We start from the raw sequence: 18,784 nt of genomic DNA, 5'->3' as shown, positions 1-18,784 counted from the left end.
TGGTTCGGGATTATAGGTCTAGCAGAAACCTGATTGACGTGCTGGATATAAGCTGGTGTAATAATGCTGCTGACCAGCTGCAAGTGTAATATACAGTATATTATCAAAGCTGGTATAATGTGGTGAGGCACAGGCTTATGTAAGGTGACCAGCACAGGTTGCTAGTAATGTGGTGTTGCCAAAGCCTACTGTGTAAGGTGCGCCAACTCAGTTGGTCCTCAAATGCGCAAATCCCTCTCGATCCTTGAAGATGCTGTTCTCTTTTCTTGCGTCTATAGGTAATTGTCTGCATAGTACAGATCTCTGCCAACAAAGTTTGTTTACTTCAAATTGGAAAAAAAGACAAAAACAAACAATTTTTGCTAAACTTTTTATTGCACAAGGATTCCAACAAAAATGTTATTTATATACTATTACAACTTAAACAGACATTTGAAAAAGGGCTCCAATTGATAGAGTACTTATTATTATTATGTAGAACGCCTTCGGAAAACATTGCAAGCAGTTCTAATTAAAGGTTTAAATGACGTCACTTTCTTATATGAAAATAAAGAACAACTTTCAACAATAATAAATTATGATGCAACAAACAATCATTTGGTTGACGCCATAAAGGTTCTTGTTTTAAGAATCACACGGAATCATTTAATCTTTGCCACTCTGAATATACATGTAATTATTACTTGTCTGATGTATTACTGGGTGGAGGAAGCCAGAGTTTCTGCAGCACCTTAAACTCCCAGATGACAAGAAACAAGAAGTACGGTAAGTTAATTTCCAGATTAATACAAAAACAAATACTTTATTACCTTAGAGTTGACAGACAGATAGGCTGTTTTCCAAACGGTTTATAAACAGGAGAAATCTATCACAGAAATTTAATACATTTCCAGCCAACACCCTGACACTGAAGACTTTTAGTGTCTTCTTAAATACAATTATTATTAAACAAAAACAGTATTTCATTTTGTGATACCATTCCAACTGGTGAAAAAAAAAAATGGCACTGAACGCAAAAAATACCACTGACAACAAAAATATATAGTGCCATAATGTAAGACAGGGGAGCCCTCTTTCAATGAACAAGAATAGTTTATTGCAACACAGCATAGAAGTGTGCGCTCCTTCCTAAACAGGATCAGCTTCACCATTCCGCCTCTCCAATTGCTTTCGAAAAAATATAGTCTTTTCCTCCAAAACACATGACTCCATCTTTTAAGTAAAACTTCCACTTGTTTTTACTTCGGTGGATCTGATGAAATAAATAAATACATTTTTAAAAAAAAGGGATATTGTACGGAAACATCTCTTCTTCCTTCTGGGAGCAATCTGTATTTTATGACAGCTTATGACACACTGGAAAAAATAATGAATCTCTTTTTCTTAGCTAGGCTAACCCCCTGATGATTTGGTGACTGCATTAACTTTAATGAACCTAGGGGCAGGGGTGGGCAATAAACACTCGCCTTATTCGCAAAGTGATGGGACGCTCAAGCATCTTCTGCTAATTAAAATGATATGCAGCATGCCTGTATTCTGTGTGCGACTAAGGGTGTATTTGCATGCGAAATGCTACGTTACAGCGCCAGCGGCTGTCCTCATGACTATTTGTTAAGGTAGGTACACACCTGACAGATTTGCCAATGATTAGACAAATTTCGGACAACCAAAACAATCCCGATAACTCCAGATGTGGAGCGTACACACCACACAATAATTGCTTAGTTTCAAACGATCAACTGGACTTCAAATTGCTGAGGTGATGTTTTTTATATGCAGGATCGGGCCGATCTCTGTACACAAGACAAATTCCAAACGATGCCGTTCTGATGATGTGCAGAACACTCTATATTGGGAGCTGATCGTACGGGTTTTAGACCGGCTGTCGGGTCCTGCGTACACACTAGACAATTATCGGCCCTGACAGATATAACCTTGTCGGGCCAAAAATTGCAAAGTGTGTACCCTGCTTTAAGAAGGTGCCTCAGAGAAAACGGACAGGCTGCACACTGGCTCAATCAACAATAGGGATGACACTCTGCCACCACTAAAAAGTCTATTGTAGCTGCAAGACATAGGTAATAAAAACTACCATTATTTATAAAGTCACCTAAACTAAAATGTTCTTGAGGGAAAATGGGGATAGAATTAGATTAATTCCAAAATTTACATTTTCCAGAACTGCTGCAGCAAAAAAATAAATGAAAAACTACGCCAAAAATTATACTTTTTGACACGTTTAACATAACTTTTATAGACTTTAACCATGACGGGCAAGTTCAAAAACTAAGAGAATCTATCTTAATGGAAAATTACCCTCATTCAATCTCTAAGCCTAATACATTTAAAAATGTAACACATACAAGGAACATAACCAACAAATAATGGACTTCACTGACAAGAACCCAAAACAAAGAACAGAAAATGGGCATTACAAGAGAAATCCTTCATAACATTATCACAAGTGGTCATAACTAAAATAGTAATAAAGGTCTCAAAAACACCTTCTTTAGTCAGAAGATAGGAATTCTCCACTTTAAGATATGGAATTTCACGTACAGATGCAGACATACAAAAAGCCTTACCTGACTAAACTAAAAATATGTGTTACCTTGTCATATTGGCACACTATTACGTTGTCTGTATCAAACAGGTCTGGAACTTCTTGTTCGCTCACGTCATCGCCAGAATTTAAAGGATCCTGGAAAAAAAACACCCCACAAATTAGTGTAATTTCCTAATACATTTCAATAGTAAGCAACATGTTGGGTCATTGGGGCCTTAAAGGACTTTGCTTCGCCAATTGAAACCCCTCTCATTATGACATCAGTGCATAAACATAACCTCTACATAACGCTAGCAGCTAGCTAATTCATGATTAACTGCTAATTATTGTAGGGCAAGGAATCACGAATGTGTTATTACATTTATTGTTACACTGGCTCCTGGTGCATCCATCTAAGAACCATTAGTAATATACCCAGCATTAACAGCTGGTGAAGGACTGCTAATGGACAAGATGACTTTACCATATTTCAGGTATTTGTGCCAACATTTTTTTTTTCTTATTTGAGGTGTTATGGTTGCATTTCTTTCCATAGGAATCCTCTGCCGGGAGTGGCCCACGTGACCAGCAGCGCCTTCACCCACCACTCACACTGTGTGCCCTGTGCACAGATTGCTATGTAGCCTATCCTATTCATCCACCACTCACACCAATGTCACTGTGCCCTGTGCACAGACTGCTATCTAGCCTATCCTATTCATCCACCACTCACACCTATGTCACTGTGTGCCCTGTACACAAACTGCTATGTAACTTATCGTATTCATCTACCACTCACACCAATGTTACTGTGTGCCCTGTGCACAGACTGCTATGTAGCCTATCCTATTCATCCACCACTCACACCAATGTCACTGTGTGCCCTGTGCACAGACTGATATGTAGCCTATCCTATTCACCCACCACTCACACCTATGTCACTGTGTGCCCTGTGCACAGACTACTATGTAACTTATCGTATTCATCCACCACTCACACCAATGTCACTGTGTGCCCTGTGCACAGACTGCTATGTAGCCTCTCCTATTCATCCACCTCTCACACCAATGTCACTGTGTGCCCTGTGCACAGACTGCTATGTAGCCTATCCTATTCATCCACCACTCACACCAATGTCACTGTGTGCCCTGTGCACAGACTGCTATGTAACCTCTCCTATTCACCCACCACTCACACCTATGTCACTGTGTGCCCTGTGCACAGACTGCTATGTAGCCTATCCTATTCAAGTGAACACGGGCCCAAAGCACCTCTCTAAACAGCTAAAAGGGCTGGCACTTATTTATATGATTCTGTGACTTTTTCGTGTGTTTATACTGTAAAGGGTTTTCATTATTTCTTCCTTGCACATGGCTGGTCTCTTGGTGCTCTAGCTCTGCCTGGGTACGATCTCAGGTGGATCTGACCCTCGGTTCCCTGGTGTTCATTATGACTGGTCAAGTCTGAGTAGATCTGTTGTGGGGGCTCAGTTTCCTCACCTGGAATGTTAAAATCATAAAATAAAAATGTATTTGGTTTTTAAGTGTATAAGGGAATACAACTGTAAGTGCATATTTATAGGTGACATATATGGTGAATAGCGGTGTTAACACTTGAGAAGCCAGAAAACAGCTGAACTTAAATTTGGAAAAGATCTACCTTGATCCACAGGGTACATGTGTGTTTATCAGAGCCTTAATTGGCTCCTATACTATTATTTTATTAGCGGTCTATACCCCGCCACTTATAGCAAACTTGTCTTAAAAAAAAAAAATGTACCTCCTTCAATGGCTCTTTCCCCTGACATGCCACTAGTGTGTTTGAGTGACTTTAACCATGTGATTGCGCTAATTAATGGCAGATGGCCAACACTCCCAGGACCCCTTTCCAATAGGCCCTCTGATTTTGCTAAACAAATTGATGAGATGAGTCAGGCCAATATTTGGAGGCTTACATACCCTGTTCAGCAGTCACTCAACCACTTAGGATACACTTTCAGGTATTAATTGTTTTGATTTTATAATCTCACACATCATCTCCACAGGTTCCTGCTATTAATTATCTACCTAGAGGTATCTCTGACTACACCAGGACATGAACATTGGCTGTTTGATAAAGGAGTCTGCTTTTAGTAAGGTATGGGTGAGAGCTCAGATTTTGATTGGTTTTTATGCATAAAGGGTATATACTTAAAAAATAAAAAGTAACTGCTTCGCCAATGTATTTTGGCACTTTTTGGGCTGGTCACAGTCCAATGTCAATATCAGTAATTATTTATGCAGTACCCACACAAATTATATATAAACATTTTCTTTTCAGAAGACTATACAGTTCCAATAGCATTAGTTGGTACGGGTATTGACCCAAATACTTTGCTGCGCCACAAGGCCAGGTTCCACGAGCTGAGTAAATTAAGAGACCATTATGGGTGTGACAGGGTGATCACTGTCTGAAATCATTTGAGATTATGTTATGCCCCGAGTACCCAAATTAAATTTTATTATTTTTATCCTAGACTCATGTCAAATATTTGCACCCGCAGAAATATCTCTATAGCCTTGCATTCTCTAACAGGGGAGAGGGATTACCAACGCGTTTCGGACAAGGAATGGGGCTGGTCATTGGGCATTACGAGAAAGGTTACCTCCTCCTTGCACCAACTACAGCATACGTCACCGTGTACACCGCACCCATCACAGTTTGTTACCTATGAACCTGCATATTCATTCTTTATGCTGAAAGTGTAAAGCTTTCAAATGTACTTTCTGGCACATACTTAGTACACAAGTACATGGATTTTGGCTATAAATGTGGGATGCCATACAAGAGACACCCATGACTCGTTCAAAAAGCAAACTTTAGACAAATGTCCTTTTAAACATATTTTTACTCTTTTCACTAAACATATTTTTACTCTTTTCACGTTGGCTAAAATGATTGTTGCTCATTCCTGGGTGGTATCTGAGCCGGGATGCAATCGGGAAGCCGGCTGACATTTTACTGACAGCCGGCTTCCCGACTGTTGTATCCCGGCGAGGGCGAAATGCCCGGCGTCTAGATGTAACGCCGCTCATTTCCCCGACGCCGGGATACTGGCATCCCGATCTAAGGGATGCCGGGCGCCGCGAGCGGACAGCCGCGGGGGTGAAGGGTTGGGTTTAGGGCTCCCGGAGGGGGACTTAGGGTTAGGCACCCCCCCGGGAGGTTAGGGTTAGGCACTTGGGGGGAGGGGAGATTAGGGGGGTAGGTTAGTATAGTCAATCAGGATTTCCAGCGCTGTCGGGCAGCCGTGCGGCCGGCGGTATTTCATACCGATTCCTCTGAGCCTAATCTCTATAAATGGCTGACCCTGGTGAATTATACCATGACCCAATCATGAATACCATTAGATTTGGTCATGCTGCTATATAGGTCCAGATATTTTGTATGTGTGGGAGGTGAGGAGTCCTAATTTGATAGCATCAGTTTACGTACATTTTGTTCTTTTTGAAGACCGCTATGTGCTGTGCCAGATTTGGTCAATGTGTATACTGTATCTTACGACAGGGGTCTTCAACCTTTGGCCCTCCAGCTGCTGTGGACCTACACATCCCAGCATGCCCTTCCACCATTTTGATATAACAGCATTCTAAAACTGTAGCAGGGCATCCTGGCATCTGTAGTTCCACAGCAGCTGCAGGGCCAAAGGTTGAAGACCCATGTCTTACGGTATTTAATGTCACCGAGATTTATTTATTACCAGTTATTTATATAGCGCACACATATTCCGCAGCGCACAGAGAATATTTAGCCATTCATATCACTCCCTGCCCCAGTGGAATTAACAATCTATATTCCCTACCACATTCACATACACACTCGGGTTAATTTTTTGTTGGGAGCCAATTAACCTACCAGTATATTTTTGTAGAGTGTGAGGAAACCAGAGAACCCGGAGGAAACCGACACAAGCAGGTGGACAATATACAAACTCCAAGGAGTTAGGGCCATGGTGGAATTCGAAGCCAAGTCCTCAGTGCTGTGAGGCAGTAATGCTGCCCCACAGATGTCTAATATGTATTTGATGTGTGTCTTCATAAGTGCCTTAAGTTAATGTTTCTTTATTTGAATGATTCCTCCTTTACCTCTCTGCTTTATGTGACTCGAGCATTTATATTTGCTGTAGTTGTTTCCTCATTTAAGAATTCCTAGAATTTATTATTGACTTGAACTCTGCCAAGGAGGTAGGCTCTATAAATTATATAATGCTTTAGGAATACAAAATATGCAACAAAACTGACAAAGTGTAACCAAAGAATAAATTGCAAAATAAATTCATATCAAAGGTAGCGTTTATAGTATGCAATATTGCACATTTAATAACAGTTATTAAGGTGTTTATATTAAACTACTGACTTCTAAAATAATTATTGTATAATATTCTATGTGCATGGTGAGCTGATGTTTGGTCTATTATTTACGGCAAATATGTGGCAGTGTCTGAATAATTCAATCATTACATCCCTCTAAAGGAAACCAGTAATTTATGTGACAGCTTAGAGCTCAAATGATTTGGAAGCCATGAAGAGAAACACTAAATACATTTGAACCAGGCGCAGACAATAATGCAACACAGACTTATCCAACACATGTAAATCAATTAAATTAATTGATTCCTAAAGATGTGACAGCATAACAGAAATTCACTATAAAGAATCAATGAGAAGAAAAAGCACCAATGTACTTTAAAGCAGTAGCTTATTAAAACAATACTCAACATTAGCGCCGGGCAGCAAATCATTGATTAAAAAAGAAAACGTCAGAACTACATCATGTTAATTCTGCATAATTAACAACGATGAGTCCGTTTTCAGGACATTTTCCATGTAAAATGTGCAACAATAATGAAAGGGGTAATGTTACTCCTGGCTCAGCCAAGTCCTAAAAACTAAAAATACACATTAGGTGCTAAAATAAAATAAAGTTAACACTAATTATTCAGCTGACATAACCGCGTTGACTGCAGATTAAATAGGTGCTGAACGGCTTGGGTAGGTGACGCCGGTGCTCGGGATTCTCGGGACAGGGTTAGGTTACAAACATTTGTCGGTCAGTATTCTAACCCTCCCCCTCTTCTTTCTTGGTGCCTAAACCTAAACTCCTACTCCCCGCACCGTAAAACTAACCCTCCCCCTTAGTGCCCAACCCTAACCCTCCCCCTAAACCCAGTACTTACAGTCGGGATGCCGGCAACAGGATTCTGAAAGGCGTCTGGATTCCAGCACCGGCATTCGAAGTGCCAGCATCCTGACTGTCGGGATTGTGACCGGATCCCGCTGAAAAACCTATGATTTTAAGATGACATGACTGGCTCTAAAGCTATGTAGCTAATGTTTACAGTAGATTATTATTTTGCCAACTGGCAGGAAGAATAAATTCACTTGCATATTCTATCTAACATTACATTACATAGCATTATAGAAGCCAAGGCCCTACTCGTGAAGTTAAAAAACAGGATTTTGGTACTTACCAATAAATCCCTTTCCCCGATTCCACAGGGGACCCTGGAGGCTTCATGACAGTGGGGTACAGATGTGTGCTAACCGGGAGCTGGCACTATAACCACCTACAAGCTAGTCTTATGAAACTCTGGCCGAGGAGAGCTGGAAAGGCAAACTGTAGAGGAGGAGGTAAAACAAGTACACATGACAAACAAAACATAACATGTGTAAAAAGGTTCTAAAAACCAGTGGAACAAAGAAAAACAACCAGTCATAACATAGAATGACAACCAACCATGGCAGGAAGGAACAGTGCCGGGTGGGCGTCCAGTGTCCCCTGTGGAATCGGAGAAAGGGATTTATAGGTAAGTACCAAAATTCCGTTTTCTCCTTCATCCACTAGGGGACACTGGAGGCTTCATGACAGTGGGGACGTCCCAGAAATCCCATCCCGGACGGGAGAGCGCTGAGAACCCTGCAAAACAGCATGGCCATAATGCAAGGCAGAGGCCATGAGCGTATCAACACGATAAAACCGGACAGGGGTATGTCGGCCTGACCAAGTGGGCGCTCGACAAAGTTGAGTCAAGGAAACCCCGCGGGCAGCCACCCACGAAGCACCCACCGAGCGCGTGGAATGCGCTCTGATGGAAGCCGGAGGTTCCTTAGAGGAGGCCACATAGGCCTGCCTGATGGTCAGATGGATCCAGCGTAAAAATAGTCTGCTTGGAAGCTGGCAAACCAGGACGAGCGACATCATACCGGACAACAGGGAATCAGTTTTCCATAGAGATGCGGTCCCATCCAAGTAGATCCTGAGGTCTCTAGCGATGTCCAGAGATCTGGAAGCTGCGAGTCCTCTGGAAGAACCGGACCACAAGAGGCTGGTTTATGTGGAACGCAGAGACCACTTTAGGAAGGAATGCCATCTGCGTACAGAGTTCAGCCCTATCCGCATGGAATATCCTGTACGGAAGACGACAGGAAAGAGCCTTGAGCTCCGAAACTCGCCTGACCGAAGCCAGGGCTAAGGAGAAGTACCGCCTTCCATGAAAGGTACTTAAACTCAACCGTATGTAACGGTTCAAACAGTGAAGACTGCAAGAAAGAGAGGACGAGATCCAAAACTCACGGAGCAATGGGAGGGACAAAGGGTGGTTGCAAATGAATAACCCCTGCAATAAGGTCTGAACATCCTAGAGTAAGGCCAGTTTCTTCTGGAAGAAAATGGACAGTGCTAAAACCTGAGCCTTCAGGGATCCAAGACGTAGGCCCGCTGAGAATCCTGCCTGCAGGAAAAGGAGGAGCCTGGGCCGTTCACACCAGATCACATAAGCTTTCCAGAGACGATAGTAGTGTCTGGAAATAACTTCCTTCCGGGCCCAGAGCATGGTAGGGATTACAGTAGATGGGATTCCCTTTCGCCTTAAAATTGCCCTTTCAACAGCCACGTCGTCAAACGCAGCCGCCTTAAGTATGGATAGACAAAAGGACCCTGCTGCAGGAGATCCTCTCGCAGCGGTAGAGGCCACGGATTGTCTATCAGCGGTAGACGCAGGTTGAAATATCAAGCTCTGCGGGGCCAATCTGGAGCCACTAACAGAACCCCGGCCCTCTTGATGCGTTGCAGAAGCCGAGGCAGAAGAGAAATTGGCGGAAACAGATAGACGAATCGGAACCGCCAGGGTGTTGAGAGTGCGTCCACTGCCACGGCCTCCGGGTCTCTTGTCCGAGAGCAGTACAGAGGCAGTTGATGATTGTGTCTGGACGCCATGAGGTCAACTTGTGGAAGGCCACACCCCTGAACAAGCTGTTGAAACACCTGTTGATGGAGTGGCACTCCCCGGGATGTACGTCCTGGCGACTGAGGTAGTCGGCTTCCCAATTGTCCACGCCTGGAATAAATATTGTTGATATTGCCACGGCGAATTCCTCCACCCAGAGAAGAATGCTGCTTACATCCTTCATTGCTGCCCAACTTCTGGTGCCCCCTTGTCGGTTTATGTACGCCACCGCCGTGGCGTTGTCTGATTGGACTCTGGTAGCTTGATCCCGCAACAGGTGATGCGCTAGATGAAGAGCATAAAACACTGCCCGTAATTCCAAAATGTGGAGTCCAGCGGCCCTGGAAGTGGTTCTCCATAGTCACTACCACCCACCCCCTCAGACTCTCGTCTGTGGTGGTGAGAATCCAATTCCACACTCCGAATCTCTTGCCCTCCAACAGGTGAGATGAATTTAGCCACCAGAGAAGAGATATCCGAGTTCTGGGGGCCAGCTTCACTCATTGATGAAGGAATAAATGGCATCCTGACCACTGGGAGAGGAGGTCTAGATGAAAAGGCCTGGAGTAGTAGCGGCCGTATGGGATGGTTTTGAAGGTCGCAACCATCTTCCCGAGGAGTTGTATGCACCAATACTCATCGATGTTGTAAGATCAGCCGCACCATCTCCTGAATGGAAGTTGCTTTTTCATGAGACCTTCTGACTTACAGTGTCCAGAATCATCACCAGAAAATTGAAGCCTCTGTGTTGGCTGCAAATGGGACTTGGGAAAGATCAGGATTCACTTGTGTCGTATGAGGAACCTGTGAGTCATCAGTATGTTTTGTAATAATTGGTCCCTGGAAGGAGCTTTCAGGAGGAGATCCTCCAGGTAAGGGACAATCGTGACTCCCTGAGTCCGAAGGAGAGCCTGGAATTGAAAATGTGAGCCCCGAATTGTGAATCGTAGGAACGCTTGGTGAAGCGGCCAGATGGGGGATGTGGAGATAGGCATCTTTTATGCCCAAAGACACCAGAAACTCGTTTTCCTCGAGCCCCGCAATGACAGATTGAAGGGACTCCATCCTGATAGGGATTGAGATCCTTCAGGTTCAGAATAGGTCTGACCGATCCGTCTGGCTTTGGAACCACGAACAAGCTGGAGTAGAACCGTTGTTTTAATTGATGTGTGGGGACCTGAAGTTTGTCTACATCTTCGTGTATCATGACCCATCTGCCGTTGGTAACTGGCAAACCTTTGGTGAAAAACCGAGGAGGTGGTTGGATCTGGAAATCGAGTTCGTACACCTGGGTGATGAGGTCCCAAACCCAGGCGTCCGGACAAGATTATGCCCTACTGCCCTGAAATCCCGAAGATGAGCACCCTCCCTGGGGTCCCCTACATGAGAGGGAAACCCATCATGCACTGGGTTTGGTGACGGGCTTATTGTCCTGGTGTGTAGAGGTGCTGCGGCTCTACCCCTACCTATGTAACCATGAGAAATGGTAGGTCGTCCTCTGGAACAGCCTCTACATCTTCCTGGGGCATGAAAGGATGGTCCTGAATAAGGCTTACAGAAACCGAAGCAGCTGAGGGGATATTAGATTTAACCCCCCGTAGCCTGGGAGATCCACTTGTCCAGTTCGGGTCCTCTTTGATTCGGCATCAGCCTGCCATTGTCGCAGCCAAAGAGCTCTGCGGGAAGATATTGCTAGAGCGGAAAGACCTAGGAGTGAGATTACATACCTCTTTTGAAGCCTCGCCAAGATAAGCAGCCGACTCCCCAATCTGTTCTGCTAAAGGAATAAGATCCTAAACTGGGAGTCCTGTCTGTAATTCTTCGGATAGTTGTTTAGCCCAGGCTTCAATCGCCTTATTGACCCAGCAGCCTACTAGCGCAGGGCGAAGAATCACGTCCGCTACTGTGTAAATGAACTTTAGGGTGTTCTCCAACTTCCTCTCAGAAGTCTCTTAAGTAAATGGCCCCTGGTACTGGCAGAACCGTCTTTTTGGGCAGACAAGACACTGAAGGATCTACAGAGGGTGGAGTCTCACATAGCTTCCTGCTTTCTATAGGGAAAGGATAGGAGACAAAAGTCGACGGGATACCTGGAATTGTTTATCAGGGTGTTTCCAGGCAGAGGTCCAGCTCTTTCCAGCTCTTCAGATGCTGGAAAGTAGGCAGCCTGTCTTTGCTTTTTACTAAAGTTAGACGGCCGAGCAGAACCCTCGTCCTCTTTCTCCACGTTTAATACCGGACGTATTGCTAAAATCAAAGCTTCTGGAACCTGTTCATCCTCCACCGACTTTGGAACGAGCTCAGGCTGGTTCAGGGGGGTGAGAGAGTAGAACTCAGAGATCTAGAAACCTCTCTATCCTTACGAGAGGCCTCCAGTTCTGCAGACAGGTGTGACATAACAGAAGTGAACTGCGCCGCTCAAAACGGCGGTTCCTGCGTCTGGGGTGATCCTTGAGCCTGCCGCTCTGAATCACAATTGTCACACAACAGGGAGCTAGATGATTGTCCCTGTGTAAACTTTTCTGCGCACTTTGTGAAAGTTTCTGTGAAGCTTTAGATCCTCTTCCAGCCATTGTGCACAATACTGACATACAAACAATACAGTAGAGTAGTGGACAGTGTAAGAGTAGAGACAGATATATAGTAGGAGATAAGGGCAAAGAGGGAGAGCATCTCTATTGGGCACAATACTAAGACTGGCTTGTAGGGAGGTATAAAGGGAGAGGAGCTAGTCACACTTTCTAAATTTAAAGTGCCGGCTCCCGGTTAGCAAACATCTATACCCCACTATCATGAAGCCTCTAGTGTCCCCTAGTGGATGAAGGAGAAAGTTCTCAAAACCCTGGTGTACTGGTTCAGCCAACCTGTATGACATCACAAACTGTGCAGCATCACTCTGTTAGGATTACCCCTACACTCTGCTTGCTCTCACTTTTGATAATCAAAATTAAAAGCTAAACCTATACAGTGTATAAACATTTGTAAAGACGATAATTTCTGCCCAATAAATGTGTATATGTCTGTTTCAGTTTGGTCTCTGCAGAGTTATATTTTGTAAAGGTTTCTGTGAATCCCTGTTTGTTGACTCTTTAACATGATAATGATGGTCGGATAAAGGCAGCCTGGTATTACATTAACACTTTGCAGCAGATTCTGAGTTGGGAGAAACTTTGTATCTGGAACAAACCATGCTGCAATGCAAGGGGTGCAAAAACATTTATTATTGCTGCATTCAGGGTAAATACTGTCTGGTTTGCATGTAACCCACAAATACTTGACAGCTTTATTTTTACACTGCAATAGATTTGAACTTTAAATCCCTTTGCAAATTTTGTATCATCTGTTCCACCTGCAGTGTAACATGGTTTTACCAGGTGCATAGTTACAGGTTTTTTTTTGCTTTACTCTCAACCCAGAATTAGCCCCTTTAGGTGTAATGAATGTGGTAATTAATGACAATCATCCACAGCATCTTTATAAGCAATACAGCTTCTCTAGCAGTATGCCTCTACTGTGACATCATAACAAAGCGCCTGCAGCATGCTTGCATGGACTAGTGTCTGAGAGCCACCACCTGTGGAGAAGGAAATTAAGATAGAAGTACAGATGTGTCCACATACATCTATCCTACATGCGCTACACCTTGCATTACACATAACACGTGAGCACCGTGCGAGACTCTGTAGCACAGAGCGTCTTTCCGTGCGACTTTTCCCTTAAAATGCGCCTTATTCGCAAAGCGATGCGAATAGTACATACAGCAGCGTGTGGTGATTAAAATGACATGCGGCATGCCTATATTCTGTGAGCAACTGCGGCTGTGACACTAACGTAGCATTTTGCATGCACATACACCTACAATCACACACACAGAATACAGGCATGCTGCAAATCATCAATCACCATAAGCTGCTTGTACGTCCTATTCGCATCACTTTGTGAATAAGGCACATTTTAAAGGGAAAAAGACGCAAGAAAATACACTCTGCGCTACAGAGTCGCTGTTTAACGAGCAAGTAGGATAAATGTATGTGGACACATCTGTAGGCTGCAGCTGGCCAGACAAGTGTTTAATGCTAGGTACACACAGGTACGATGGCTGGGCTTACCGCACTACGGACTGACCCAGGGATGTATCTACCCCTTGGCCAGGAGGAAACTGGCCAGGGGCGTCGGCCAAGGGGGGGGGGTGCCAGGGCCGCATTATGGATAAGGCAATACAGGGGACTCACCTGCGGCCGAGCAGCGGAGGTTCCAGCGGAGAGAGGGGGAAGGGGGGCACCCACAAGTGGGTTCCGGCCGAGAACGGGGAAAGGGAGGGGGGCACCCGCGAGTGGGTTCCGGCTTAGAGCGGGGGAAGGGGGGCGGCACCCGTGACTGTATTCCACTCGACAGCGGGGGCACCCGTGAGTGGGTTTCAGCGGGACGCAGGGAAAGTGGGGGTACCCACGAATGGGTTCAGGCCCTGAGTGTAGGAGTGGGGATTGCCGCTTGGATCACTGGTCATGGCATGAGCGCAGATCAGTGATTACGGAGCTCCTCTGCTGGGCCTGCTCTGTGGCCAGCCAATGAGTGAGCAATGAGCATGCAGTGGCAGCCTGCACAGGCTCAGTGTACAAACACTGGCCACACAAACTGCAGGGATGACAGGGGGCAGGTGGTGTTCTGGAGTTGCAGCATGACTGTGAGGTGAGGCCTGAGGGATTGTCACAGAAATAGGGAGTCTACACAAAACAAGCAACCATAGTGTAGACTAGAGGGATACAAGGTGGGTAAACAGTGTAGGATGGGGGTGGCAGAAGGTGGACATACATACAGTAGTGTACAACAGGGGGGAACAAGATGGGCATATATAGTGTAGAATAAGGGTGGGAGAAGATGACATACATAGTGTAGAATATGGGTGGAAGAAGCTTGGTATACATAGTGTAGAATATGGGTGGAAGAAGCTTGGTATACATAGTGTAGAATATGGGTGGGAGAAGGTGGGTATACATAGTGTAGAATAGGGGGAAGAAACTGGGTATACATAGTGTAGAATAAGGGTGGAAGAAGCTTGGTATACATAGTGTAGAATAGGGGGAAGAAGCTGGGTATACATAGTGTAGAATAAGGGTGGGAGAAGGTGGGTATACACAGTGTAGAATATGGGTGGAAGAAGCTTGGTATACATAGTGTAGAATAAGGGTGGGAGAAGGTGGGTATACATAGTGTAGAATAAGGGTGGGAGAAGGTGGGTATACATAGTGTAGAATAAGGGTGGGAGAAGGTGGGTATACATAGTGTAGAATATGGGTGGGAGAAGGTGGGTATACATAGTGTAGAATAGGGGGAAGAAGCTGGGTATACATAGTGTAGAATAAGGGAGGGAGAAGGTGGTTATACATAGTGTAGAATAAGGGTGGGAGAAGGTGGGTATACACAGTGTAGAATATGGGTGGGAGAAGGTGGGTATACATAGTGTAGAATATGGGTGGGAGAAGGTGGGTATACATAGTGTAGAATAGGGGGAAGAAACTGGGTACAGAAGGTGGGTATACATAGTGTAGAATAAGGGTGGGAGTAGGTGGGTATACACAGTTTAGAATATGGGTGGGAGAAGGTGGGTATACATAGTGTAGAATATGGGTGGGAGAAGGTGTGTATACATAGTGTAGAATAGGGGGAAGAAGCTGGGTATACATAGTGTAGAATAAGGGTGGAAGAAGCTTGGTATACATAGTGTAGAATAGGGGGAAGAAGCTGGGTATACATAGTGTAGAATAAGGGTGGGAGAAGGTGGGTATACACAGTGTAGAATATGGGTGGAAGAAGCTTGGTATACATAGTGTAGAATAAGGGTGGGAGAAGGTGGGTATACATAGTGTAGAATAAGGGTGGGAGAAGGTGGGTATACATAGTGTAGAATAAGGGTGGGAGAAGGTGGGTATACATAGTGTAGAATATGGGTGGGAGAAGGTGGGTATACATAGTGTAGAATAGGGGGAAGAAGCTGGGTATACATAGTGTAGAATAAGGGAGGGAGAAGGTGGGTATACATAGTGTAGAATATGGGTGGGAGAAGGTGGGTATACATAGTGTAGAATATGGGTGGGAGAAGGTGTGTATACATAGTGTAGAATATGGGTAGGAGAAGGTGGGTATACATAGTGTAGAATAGGGGGAAGAAACTGGGTACAGAAGGTGGGTATACATAGTGTAGAATAAGGGTGGGAGAAGGTGGCTATACATAGTGTAGAATATGGGTGGGAGAAGGTGGGTATACATAGTGTAGAATAGGGGGAAGCAACTGGGTATACATAGTGTAGAATAAGGGTGGAAGAAGGTGGGTATACATAGTGTACAATATGGGTGGGAGAAAGTGGGTATACATAGTGTAGAATATGGGTGGGAGAAGGTGGGTATACATAGTGTAGAATATGGGTGGGAGAAGGTGGGTATACATAGTGTAGAATAGGGGGAAGAAGCAGTGTAGAATATGGGTGGGAGAAGGTGGGTATACATAGCGTAGAATAGGGGGAAGAAGCAGTGAAGAATATGGGTGGGAGAAGGTGGGTGTACATAGTGTAGAATATGGGTGGGAGAAGGTGGGTATACATAGTGTAGAATAGGGGGAAGAAGCTGGGTATACATAGTGTCGAATAAGGGAGGGATAAGGTGGTTATACATAGTGTAGAATAAGGGTGGGAGAAGGTGGGTATACACAGTGTAGAATATGGGTGGGAGAAGGTGGGTATACATAGTGTAGAATATGGGTGGGAGAAGGTGGGTATACATAGTGTAGAATATGGGTGGGAGAAGGTGGGTATACATAGTGTAGAATAGGGGGAAGAAACTGGGTACAGAAGGTGGGTATACATAGTGTAGAATAAGGGTGGGAGAAGGTGGCTATACATAGTGTAGAATATGGGTGGGAGAAAGTGGGTATACATAGTGTAGAATAGGGGGAAGCAACTGGGTATACATAGTGTAGAATAAGGGTGGAAGAAGGTGGGTATACATAGTGTACAATATGGGTGGGAGAAAGTGGGTATACATAGTGTAGAATATGGGTGGGAGAAGGTGGGTATACATAGTGTAGAATATGGGTGGGAGAAGGTGGGTATACATAGTGTAGAATAGGGGGAAGAAGCAGTGTAGAATATGGGTGGGAGAAGGTGGGTATACATAGCGTAGAATAGGGGGAAGAAGCAGTGAAGAATATGGGTGGGAGAAGGTGGGTGTACATAGTGTAGAATATGGGTGGGAGAAGGTGGGTATACATAGTGTAGAATAGGGGGAAGAAGCTGGGTATACATAGTGTCGAATAAGGGAGGGATAAGGTGGTTATACATAGTGTAGAATAAGGGTGGGAGAAGGTGGGTATACACAGTGTAGAATATGGGTGGGAGAAGGTGGGTATACATAGTGTAGAATATGGGTGGGAGAAGGTGGGTATACATAGTGTAGAATATGGGTGGGAGAAGGTGGCTATACATAGTGTAGAATATGGGTGGGAGAAGGTGGGTATACATAGTGTAGAATAGGGGGAAGCAACTGGGTATACATAGTGTAGAATAAGGGTGGGAGAAGGTGGGTATACATAGTGTAGAATATGGGTGGGAGAAAGTGGGTATACATAGTGTAGAATATGGGTGGGAGAAGGTGGGTATACATAGTGTAGAATAGGGGGAAGAAGCAGTGAAGAATATGGGTGGGAGAAGGTGGGTATACATAGTGTAAAATAGGGGGAAGAAGCAGTGTAGAATATAGGTGGGAGAAGGTGGGTATACATAGTGTAGAATATGGGTGGGATAAGGTGGTATACACAGTGTAGAATATGGGTGGGAGAAGGTGGGTATACACAGTGTAGAATAGGAGGGGGGAACTTGAGTAATCATAGTATAGAATATGGGTGGTAGAAGTTGGAATATATCAATATTTCATGTAATAGTAGGTTTCCTGGCTTATGACTAAGGGCAGTATTCAATTAGTTTTGCATCGGCGAGTAAGGTCCGCCTGCCTGACTTTTCGCCGTCTTTGCGTGTTTTGGATGCGAAAACTTTTCATGCGCGCTCCCGATTTACTCCATATTCAATTGCCAAACAGGTGAAAACGGAACCCGGCGAATGTGAAATAGGTGAAAAGTGCAGGATGAATTGGGGGAATCACTCTGTACCCCAGAAAAAGATGGGCTGACTTCAGAAATCATTATGGTAGTTTAGTATTAGCCCTAATTGAACTAGTTAGGGTACTTAAGTGGTGGTAATTGCTTGCTATTAGCGTCTTGGTAAAAGTGGTGAAGGATGGCATAATGCAGTGTTTTATGGAGCTAATAAGTAGTTCCATCAAATTTGGGGTACCTGAAAATGGGTACTAGCATATTTTAATGTCTCTAAAGTGAAGCTTTACTAAAAGTGAAATTCCTCCGTCATAGAAGCACCTGCAATCCCAAGAACACTTAGCCCCTTCTTAGAGCACCCCAGAAGCTTATTTTGCTAGTTTTTTACATTGTTCCCCCAAGTTTTCATTTTTGCCCCAAATATCAAAAGCGTTCTTCGGGGTGTTCCTGGAATTTTGTATTTATTTTTTGGGATGAAATGTCCTTTAGGGGGGTGTACCAAGGGTTCTGAGTGGTTTCCCAACATCTGCACCCCAAAATATAGATTTTGCACTTCTTTTCTCCTGCTATTCTGTGGAGAAAAAGTTTCGCCTATTTCAGTGCATTGACATTTAGCATAGACGAAAACGGACTGGAATTGAATACGGAGAAAAATTTTCAGGCAAAATGTTCGCAAAAAAAACCATGCAAAAACGGCTTTTCGCTCAGAATTGTATACGGCCCTAAATTGCCTTGTACAGTACTTGTGGTAGAGAAATTAGACTGTATCTAGCACAACACACTACAAAATGTGAAAGTATTGACTGTCTCTTTAAAATCTACCACAACATTTTAACTCTCTTCTGAATGAGGACACTGTGCTTTTTATTGTAGA

At 44.2% G+C, this 18,784-nt stretch overlaps 1 protein-coding gene across 1 annotated transcript in view; it reads right to left on the bottom strand.

The window, feature by feature from the left end:
- Positions 1 to 383: 383 nt before the first annotated feature.
- Positions 384 to 18,784, bottom strand: part of GTF2A1L (general transcription factor IIA subunit 1 like) — a 110,767-nt gene continuing 92,366 nt past the window's right edge. Inside the window, exons 8-9 of the mRNA XM_088450733.1 lie at positions 2,612 to 2,701; positions 384 to 1,252 (exon numbers count right to left, since the gene is read on the bottom strand). Of these exons, the coding sequence (XP_088306859.1) occupies positions 1,145 to 1,252; positions 2,612 to 2,701 (198 nt within the window). The 3' untranslated portion in view covers positions 384 to 1,144. The remainder of the gene's footprint in view (positions 1,253 to 2,611; positions 2,702 to 18,784) is intronic.

The sequence above is a fragment of the Taudactylus pleione genome, unplaced genomic scaffold (genome assembly GCF_031769625.1).
Source record: "Taudactylus pleione unplaced genomic scaffold, aTauple2 ptg000522l, whole genome shotgun sequence".
Taxonomy (NCBI): domain Eukaryota; kingdom Metazoa; phylum Chordata; class Amphibia; order Anura; family Myobatrachidae; genus Taudactylus; species Taudactylus pleione.
The sequence above is the reverse complement of the archived record's forward strand: the minus strand, read 5'-3'. Positions and strand labels throughout refer to the sequence as shown.